The 10706-nt window shown below is 36.2% G+C and overlaps 1 protein-coding gene across 7 annotated transcripts in view; it reads right to left on the bottom strand.

Annotated features, from left to right (window-relative positions):
- The window catches only part of TPPP (tubulin polymerization promoting protein), a 51888-nt gene that overhangs the window by 29388 nt on the left and 11794 nt on the right, over positions 1-10706 (bottom strand). For 3 of the 7 annotated variants that reach the window (XM_083824275.1, XM_083824277.1, XM_083824278.1), the window contains exon 2: positions 6046-6360. In XM_083824275.1, the coding sequence (XP_083680401.1) occupies positions 6046-6356 (311 nt within the window). In that variant the 5' untranslated portion in view covers positions 6357-6360. Of the gene's footprint in view, positions 1-482; positions 603-6045; positions 6361-7413; positions 8512-10706 lie in introns of those variants that run through there. The other 4 variants (XM_083824272.1, XM_083824276.1, XM_083824273.1 and 1 more) reach the window with 4 other exon arrangements.

Raw genomic sequence — 10706 nt, 5'->3', positions numbered from 1 at the left:
GGAATGACGTCACTCAGGCCTGCCTGTGACCATAGTAACGTGCCAGTATAAACAGAAATATTTTGATTTTTCTATCTAATAGTGTCATAGAATTAGTAGTTTTATTGCGGTGCTTAAACCATTTTTTGCAGTGCTGAGTGGTAACACTTCTAAAATAAGAGCAGAGGCATTTATATAATAGCTATTACCATATTAACTACATCCAACAAGTGGAATATGTGTATGGCATAGCTAACATACCAAACTCCCCAGAGCAGTTGTTGACACCAACAAACAAAGAAATTTAAGTTCCTAAAGCAATATGCCAGAATGCTTGTCAGAGATCAGTAACATCTATTCTTCTTGGATATTCTGCTTTCCTTAAAATAAATAAAATAAAATAAAAGAAAATAAACCACAATAAAATAAATCCTAGATTGTTGTGTTGTGTCTCACTGTCTTGCTGGATTAACAAGAGTGCAGACACATGTTGTTGTTCATACCAAATGCAGGATTTTTCTGTGTCATCAATGAACTTGTTTTCTCCTAGGTTTTCTCCAAGGTTCACTAAACTCATATTGCAAGCACACCACAAGAAGCATGGACTACAAACTTTTGCAACTCTGGAACAGAAGCATAAAAGAAAAGGTCAATTAATGAAGATTTTTTCCAAGAAAGCAGGATTAGTTTCATCTACTATAAGGATAATTGTGAAATTACCATTCCCATGAAAAACATCCGTTTCTAAATGTTACTGTACATCTGCGATTTGTGTCTCCAAGTTCAGTATACCTAGATCACATTATCACTCCAAATATGCCAAGTACAAAGGACAGATTTCTACGTAAAGTTCAGATAGTATGTGGAAAAATGAATGCTTGGAGTGAGCTAATACTACTAAGATACTTATAATACATTGTTGCAGAAGCCTGATCTATAGGGAAATTGAAGTTATCATTACAAAAAGGGTGAAATATTATTTTTGGTCCTGTCATTAAATTTTCACATCCAGTTATTTGTAAAATGTTTCCTTCTAATAGAACATGAATGTGAGTTATCCTTGTGTTCATGTATGACAGTGAAGTTAGAGACCTTTAAAAAGATTACTTGCTATATTTTAATGCTTTTTTTCTTAATGAGCAGGTTTCTCAGAGGAGGGGTTACTTCATTTTTGCCATTTAAAAAGACTATTCTGATACAAAACAGCAAAAAAGACTTTTGCATAAGCAAGAAGATAGCTTTGAAATTAAAATGTAGCCTGCAACCATAATATTGGTGTTTTATGCAGTCAAATGTACATATGAGGAAAGAGTCCAACAACTCAAGTTTTGACTACAAAACTATAAAACACAGTGAGAAAAGCTTACTGCACAGTTGTATTTACATTTATGCAAATTCATGTTGCTGCATTTATATTTCATCCCGTTATACACAAAAAAACTTTGTAATTCACTCCTCACAACTTCTTCCGCTTTTGCATGTTTAACATGCACAGAAAGGTAATACTGTTCTACAATGAGATATCTTTATTATACGTTTTTATAACCTTAATAATAATAATAATCTAGTTTTCCAGTTCTTATAGAAAAGGCAATTTCCATTCCAGCCAAAACCAGGACAATAGTTAATTTTCTTCCTAGTTGCTGGTATGGTGCTGTGGTTTGCATTAGGATGAGAATAATGCTGATAACATGCTGAAGTTTTACTTGTTGCAAAGCAGTTCTTACACTCAAGGACTTCACAGCTTCTCACACCTCCCTGCCAGCAATGAAGCTGGGGGTGCACAAGAAGCAGGGAGAGGACACAGCCAGGACAGCTGATGCAAACTGGCCAAAGGGATATTCCATACCATATGACATCATGTGGAACAATAAAAATAGGGGGAGTTGGCCAGGGAGGAGGGCTGCCACTGTTCAGGGAGTGGTTGGTCAGGGTGGTGAGCGGTTAAATTGTGTATTACTTGTTTCCTATCACTTGTTTTGTATATTCTTTTATTATTGTTGTTATTATTTTCCCTTCCTTCTCTGTCCTATTACACTGTTTTTATCTCAACGCAGGAGTTTTACCTTTTTTCCCCCCGATTCTGTCCACCAGCCCACTGCAAGGGGGAAGTAAGTGAAAGGCTGTGTGATGCTTAGCTGCTTGTCGGGTTAAAAAACAGCAATTACCCCAGCTGTACTAATACAGTCCAAATATTCGACATAGATGTAGGTGTTTTCCTTCTGAACTCTACAAATGCAATTTATAAATATTCTTCCATGTGGTGACTCTCCAAAGTGGGCTTTGGCTTTTCGTTTCAAGTAATTCCACTGCAAAATTCACTGCTGCTTAATATTTCTTGTATTTTATAAGCTGACAATAGAAAGTTTTTAAAATAGAAAACAAAAAAAAAGCAGAAATGCAGAAGGAGATATAAAAGATATATATCGAAAGCAATTTTAAACACAGCAATTTATATTAAAATTCATCAAACTGGAAGGATTTTTGAGATCCTTAAGAACATAGAAATTACTGTTAAACAAAAATACTTAGGGGGAAGGAAAAAAAAAAAACAACACACCCAGTTGACTTCTTACCAAACATTTCTAGAAATTCTTTCATGTTTACTATTCTGCATTCTTTGCACCAGACCATTCCTTTTTCTTATCCTAAAGTATATACAAATGTTGCGTTTATATGAAGGCCTCTGGTGGACCTTTTATGGAAGATAAATACACAAATTATACCTTATTCTGACCTGACATGCTCATGCAGAGGGAAAACAGCACTCTACACTTATTTCCTTACTTGTTACAAAGGTTAATTAGAATTTCCTCAACCTTTATAACAATATAATCTTAACCTTAATTGAACTAAGTTCTGAAAGACAGACGCTCAGTCACAGATTTGCAGAAATACCACAGACTAGTCATAACTTTCAGAAGTTTTCTTCACCTATTTTGTGGGTAGTGGGGAACAGGGTATTGAGTCTGCTAAAATGTTCCTTACTTCTCAGGACTGAACTGATCTCTCCTGCAGCAGAGAAAGTTACCAATTAGTGAATAAAACATCTTTCAGGAACTCTTACGTAAACATATCAGTTACTAATTTCCAGAAATAATCTTTACCCTGGCTATCAGAAACACATTGTTCCTACCAATTACTTTGCCAGCAGAACAGTACATTAAGCCTGGGGAAGTTAGCAAGATGACAAACATGGGCTTTATACATAGACACAGTACTTCATAAATCCAAAGAACAATTCTACTAGATTAATTATTTTGTAGTATTCAAAGAAAATGCGTCACTGTCATGCACTACAGCTATAGCTGGCTAGAAAATAAGCCCTGCTAAATGCACTGGTTTCCCAGTCTAAGACACAACAGAAAACCTGTTTGGAAGTTCTATCATATGCTAGATAGGAATTCAGTATAACAAAACATTTCTTCTCATCTATGGAATGCGTTCTCTGGCCAGACTACAACTTCCAAGATCCACCATCACCATTTCACTGAAGCACTACAGTTGGCTATAAAAATCCTAAGTCAAAGTCTATCTTGGCAGACGCAGCGTAGCTAACAAACCTAAAAGCAGTGAAACACAAAACCTTCAGATACCTATAAGCATAAATCTTAATGTGGCAGGGAAGCAGTACTCTGTCCTTTCTGGGGTGTTGGAAATTCTTTTACAGTGTTTAATGCTCTTCATTTAACATGGATGGTTAAAAAAAACCATTTTTTGACGTGTGGTCAAAAAATATCAAAAGGAAAACAACAACAGCAAAAAAACCAACACCCTAGTACTCTGCTGTGGAAAAGAACCTTGTAAAATGGAAGTAAGGAGTTTATCAAAAAAGGCCTGCTTACAACATAAACTCCAAAAATCCTTTACCTTAGGGTTAAACATGAAGCCAAAGAGTAAGAAAGGAAAAGTAGTTGTCTGAGCATTCTCAAGAAACCCTGTATACTCAGCTTATAGTCACAGGCCTTCTAAGTTACAGCATATTAATCAATGCTTGAGCAACTAAAGCCATTAAATCTTTCCTTTTTAAAACTTAAAATACTATATGGGGAAAAAAATGGTCTCAAGAAAGGATTGACGACATATGCTCTTGAGAACAAAAATTTTAAAAAAGAACAAAAAAGAGATGATCCTAACAAATATAGCAAATCTCAGATATTGTCAGCTTCCCCATCCATCACTAATGCAATATTCATTAAAAAAAACACTATATAAGTTACTTGATACATGTAAGTGTACATATAGGGAAAGAACAAGTAATTAATAAAGAATTAAGGTAAATGAAAAAGCATTTTTATTTTCTAACTACTAAATACTGGATGGAGAGAGGAAAAGACAGTATATTTCTTCTGACAGAAATGTCAGCTCTTCACAGTGATCATTGAAGAAAGTTCTGAAAAACTGCTGAAAAGGCATATCGCACAGAGGCAGAGACAAGAACCCCTGAGCTAAGCAGAGAAATCTGAACAATGGCAAAGGGATACACTGAGATTACCCTTCACCCTCAGGTCCCTACCACCTCACAATTCACTCCTACAGAATTGAACTGGATTCATTCTACCCCAGCAGACATCAAAATTAATACTTCTTTAAATCAGCTAATCTTGCACAATTATTTTTTTACCACCTATCATAGAGTTACACTATCACTAACTTGCCCAGACATCAGTTTAAGAAAGTAGAACGAAGATTTATTTTCTGCAGTGAAAGAGAAATTTTTAAGCTGGTGAAAGCAAAAGAAAACTTGAAAATAAATGCCATCATCATCCATCATGGGTCAAGAAAGAAATAAACAACCCTCAAATCTCAACATCCATTTCAAATAAGCTAGTTCACTGATAGTACATGTAGCTTCCAGAAAATACACACAGGGACTCAAAGAAAAAGTGGACTAATACGAGAATGAGAAGGTTGGTGTATTCCAATATATAGTGTTTTCAATTACCCACATAAGACCCTTCATTAAAGAAAGAAAATAAGAAAAATATAATAAGTAATGTCATGCTAGCTGTGCATATTACACTGAACAACCTGCAAAGACCAAGGGCCTTTTATTCTCTGACTTTGTGCTTTGATGCACTCTGAACGGTCAGGGCTTCTAGCAAGTGTTCCCAATTATTCTTTTAAGCAACTCAGTTTGCATGCCCTCTCTCCAGCATTACACCACGACAGTGGAGAGCACAAACTAAATAAAAGTTGCCACAAGCTACAAGTACGGTAAAGGGATCTTCTTTAATACACATCCCTAAATGCAATGAGGTGTGGGAGAATTTAAATAGTCATTGTGGTAACAAAAAACAGATAAGACAAGGTTATCAGATCTCATATTAGGACGGGGGAAGAATAAAATGAACCAATTCACACAAAAAGGGAAAGGGAGATACAAAGTGAGAACAAAAAATCATTTGGCATTTCATACAGAATATATTGGAATAGTTGAATGTCCTCCTCCCTTTGATTTTAGCAGTTTCTGAATCAAGCACTGCTTGATCAATTTGGAGAAAAACTTTCAGTAAAGCTCCAATTTCTCAACAAGAATAAACTGGGACCACTGAAATAATCCTAATCAACTACTCACAGCCAGTGCATCACAAATTTGCCATCAGTTTGGTGTGGCCAGTACCCTACACTTGAAACTTGAGCAGGTGTTGCACTGGACATCAGGACTGCGTATAGAACGATGGCTTAGTATATATCCCACCTTAGTCTCAGTCCTTTGAGGCTGACTTTTGGCAAGATGCAAGACTACATCCTGACTTCTTCCAGATATTCTTCAGGAAACTATTCACAGCATTTACTGCAGTCAAAAAAAAGTTTCCTGGAATAACCTGCATCCATCTTGATTATATCGTACCTCTTTGCACTCCGTAACAACAGTAACACCTGTCAGTTTAATATAGCAGGGCACAAGCTAAAAGCAACAGTTTCACAAAGGAACATTGAAAGATATCAATCGGGACAAAGGCATAGTGGCTTACAAGGTCTTTGAGCAACAGAAGATAAATTTAGATGGTATCTACAAAATATATTGGAGAGACAAAGAAACAATGGCAAAAAGGAACTTACTTGATTTTACTGAAGACAATGTCAACATCTGTGACTGTCACATTCTTCCCATCTATTACATGACAGTCCTTGCACAGTTTTGACCAGTTCTTCCCATGCATTTCTCTTCCTGTGGCTCTTGTATCACCATGTATGGCAAACTTTCTAAAGGCCTCTTCCAGAGCACTCAAGTCTCCTGCCACAGCTCCCTCATGGGAGCTGTTTGAATCACAGGATAACCTTTTTGCTGCTCGGTCCTTTGCTGGATCAGAAGGAGATTTTGGAGGAGTCTTATTTGCAGGTTTGGTCGACTTTGCTTTACTGTCAGCCATTGTGCTACAAGGAAGAGAAGGGTAAATTCATTATAGTACTTTACACTAGTTTGCTTTCCATAAAACTACAGGCTACAGTCCATGTCACAACATACTAGTAAGTGGTCCAGGAAGCGTGCAAGAACTCGGTACCCTCCACCAGACAAGTCTATACATAGAACCATGTAACTTTATATCCGTCCAAAAATAAAAATAAAAAATCTACTAGTATAAAAAAGCAAGAAAACAACATTCCAAAATGGGACACAAACCTAATATCACCATCATGCCATCAGATAATAAGAGAACACTTACTGTTTCCTTTTTTTTTTTTTTTTTCAAATGACAAGCTGAATTCATCACAGTTGCTCTCCTCACTTGAATAAAGGTATGCCCTTTATACTGTAGGCAGTACTATCTACATCTAATTTTTAAGTAAAAATAAAAGGTCTGGACTGTGGCTTTTTATTTATTTATTTATTTTTAATTGAAAAATTAAGTAACATTTTTGCTGCATTTTCAAAATAATGTTTCAAAGGGCAAACAAGTAAGGAAGCCTCACAAATTCTTGGACAAAATTCTCCTGTTAACAAAACCAGTTATTTCTCAAGCTCACGTGCAAAGAACAATAGCTATGGAATTCCTTTAGAAAGAACACATCCAGGATGCAGGAGCACTGAGAAGGGATGTTACTACTGCAGAGAACAAACCAGATTACATCACGTTCATGGGATATGTTTGCCTTTTAAAAGAAACCTTAAGCTGAGCAACAGCACAATAAGGTTATTTTCAGGAGTCATAAAGTAAAAAAAAGAAAATATATGCTATAGCCCACTAACATACCAGGAGCATGACATACAAGTCTGTGCCTTCTGCCCATCCACTCTTAGCTTGACAGAAGAGATCCTGAAAAGTCTACACACAGTGTGTAGTGTGCCTGTCCCAACAACTACATGTAGACTTTTGCTCAGATACACATCTGTGGTGCTGCTACAAATTTTAATCCATAAGGAGGTGCTTCAGATATCAGAACTTTGGCAAATACTGGTGTAATGGCTAGAAAACCCTCCATACTTACCTTGCCATGCTTCTGAAATCACAGCTGTACACGGTAAGCAGCTAATATACGCAAAGACTGGTACATATTTCTAGTTAAGGTTTAATTTCTGCATCAGATGGGAATTTATTTTGGCTTATATGCTGTATTTTGACACAAATTCCTCAGCAATGGAAACAATTTTAGACTTCTGCCTCTTCCAATATCTTATATCACATGTTCAATATCCATATCCAATATATCCTCATATCCAATATATGTTCCAGTAACCTCTGTTACTTGAACAACCAAGGCATACCCTTTTCTTCACACTGCAGAACCAACAATAAATACTTGCAATGCAGCAGTTATTATTAAGCATGAAGCCAACCAGGCTCCTAAAGGAGAAATCTTCACATTTGTAATCTTTGGCTGTAACTTGAAACGATCAGACTATACAAAAATCCATGATGAACACCAAAGCATCACACTACAAGTCAGTTTCGTACATTATGCACAAGAAAACAAAAACCAAATTTTGAAGCAATAACTCCGGCACCCAATCCCATTCCTTTAGATCTGTTGTTATTTTTTCTAGAATATAACAAATATTTCTTTGAACAGTCTGTCTTAATTCAGTTCCTAGAAAACTATTATTATGTTCTCTCCAATCCGACAGTGGTACATTTTACATTTTAAGAACTCACATTTAAAATAAAGCACTGGTACCGGACCAGAGAAATTTCAGGGAGCACCACTATTATCTTGGCAGTATTCACAACAGCCATAAACCCATATTTGAGGAATTATGATCAACTTATATTGAAAAGAAAACTATGATGAAAATAGGAGTGATAACAGCATTCTGAATTTCTGGAAATAAGCATTATTTTAAGCAATAATTTCTGGAATAAGCATTCTGAATTTCTGGAAAACAGAGACTTATAAATCATTATTAGAAACAACCTTTTAATTAAAGCTATACTAAAGGACCTTTGACCTTTAAACTTCAACAACATGGCCAAAGCAATACTGCATGTTTTGAATATGTTCAAGTTAATGCTTAAAAACCTAGTTATATCTTAAGCACGGGGATCCTGATGTTTTGTTTTCACTGTCCGCAAAAATTCTGGCAAACAAAATCAGATGGTAAATTAAAAATTAATATGACAGAAATTTACTAACTCCAACCTGAGACCTATACGTGTACCTCTGAAATAATGAAATATGAAATATGAAATAAGATGATAAGATTTCATATAATGAAATATGAAATAATGAAATAAGAAATGCACGAATGCATGCACTGCGGGAAGGGGGTGGGAGGGTGTTAAAGCTCATTAGAAAGCTAAGCGTTTAACCAATTCCCATTTCTATTTCCTTTGTGCCCTGCCTGCTCTCCAAAGAACAGTAATTTTACCTCAACCTTTTCTGAAAGTCTCCCACTATTGAAACTACAAAATAATTTATATAGAGTAAAATGTAAACTAGCACAACTATTACAGATGCATAAGTTTTCAATAAAACCATCCCTAGATCAGTCTAAACTCTCTGCTTCAACAGGCTGCACAGATTCTTTTGCTACCTAAACAGTAGGTGCATAAGAAAACAAAACACTTGTGACACTCTATGCTTGAAGAGAACAGCATTAAAAATCAGATCATGAAGATCTATGATCCATTTCTGTCCTCTAGAAAGCTTGACTTCCAAAAGCAGAAGTCTCCTCCAAGATTGCACCATTTCAGATCTACTGGAGCTGGAAACTAAAACCAGAGTTTTTCTAACATAGCACTAATTGGCTAGAGAGGGTACACACCAGCAAAAAGCAAAATCTGCATTTTAGTGTCTGCATAGGATATTCGTGTCGTAATCTTCTTCACGTCCCCGTTCGGGTGCCATTTGTGGCATAACGACCACACGGACCCCAGGGTTCTTTTAGGATCAGTAACTGATACTTCTTTATTGATGATATAACTTCAACTCGCTCTTATTGAGGACAGGCTCCCTTCTTATGCCATTCGCTCTACAGCAGTATTTTTCCACTAACTATTCGTTGGTCAAATAACTGCCCGGCAACAGCAAAAACTCAGCAACTTCCATGTCTTAACGACTGGAGAACAAGCAACCCGAGACAGCAAGGTGTCTCCTGAATCACCCTTCTTTGTTCCTTCTAAACACTTCGCATTCCTTCTGGCCTCATCGTTAAGAGTCCGATGTTATCACCAACCATGGGGCTTGTCGACACCCACGGACACACTCCCACAGATATTAAAAACACAGTTACCTCCATAAGCAAGAGGACTAAAAAGATGGAGAACCACTATAATGAGATATGTCATACTATTTTGCAATTTTATCTTGCACCCCGTAAAACTTCCAAGAGATTTTCAGGTATAAACCCCTCTTGTTCTTAGCAATTCTGTTAAGGAGCCATAGTCAGTATAAATAGATTAACAATACATCAAATGTACAGCTTACAAACCATAAACAAAAAATGTGCCACTCTGTTACCTGAAATCAGAAACTAACCCCATGCCTACATTTTTAAATGCCTCATGAACAAAATCCTTGTTTAGCTTGTGTCAGTGCCTTGCTGTCCAACTTCACCTAATCCCATGTCACCCATAGCCATAACTCAACTTTACATTGCACAGCAGAAATGCTTTTCAATTCCTTATTTGAAATCATTAGTTGCTTAAAAAAAAAAAAAAAAAGCTGAATCACACACTATAAACTTGAAAGGGCTCTCATTTTCTGGACCAAATGTGATTTTTTAAATGGTTACATTCTTTTTTGTCTGTACTACTGTCTTATACTGTATGTTTATAAATTATATGTATTGAAAATCTTCCTTACTTTCAGTTGCTGCTTTTTCTCATGTATGCTTTCCACATTTCAAAATACCTATCCATCCATATAAAGATGGATCCTTAAACTAGATGCCTAAGCAGACTAGTTCAATCTCCCCATGATTTTAAGCACGCCTCAGAGATTAAGTCTATGCTACTTTCTAAATCTCTGCTTAGCCCTGACCCCAAACTTCAAATACAAAACAAATTCTGTAACTTTTTTTTAATACTGTTTTCAGACTTGCTAGCAAATCAGATACAAATATAGCTCAAACAAATTAAAAGTTTATAAACTTGGTATAGGAAAAATGCTTAAATAAAGGTATTTGGCCTTGAGAAAAACAGTTCACTTCTAGAATTAGTTCCTTCAGACATCAGTGTATGAAATTTGTACTGGGGTCTTTTGAGGAGTTCTGGTCCACAGGGAGGAGGGAACAAGACATACCCTACAGAAAAGGCTTCTGTTTTGAATGGTCAAGTGTGGTA

This window comes from Anser anser, assembly GCF_964211835.1.
Source record: "Anser anser genome assembly, chromosome: 2".
NCBI lineage: Eukaryota > Metazoa > Chordata > Aves > Anseriformes > Anatidae > Anser > Anser anser.
This window is presented reverse-complemented; position numbering and strand designations above follow the sequence as displayed.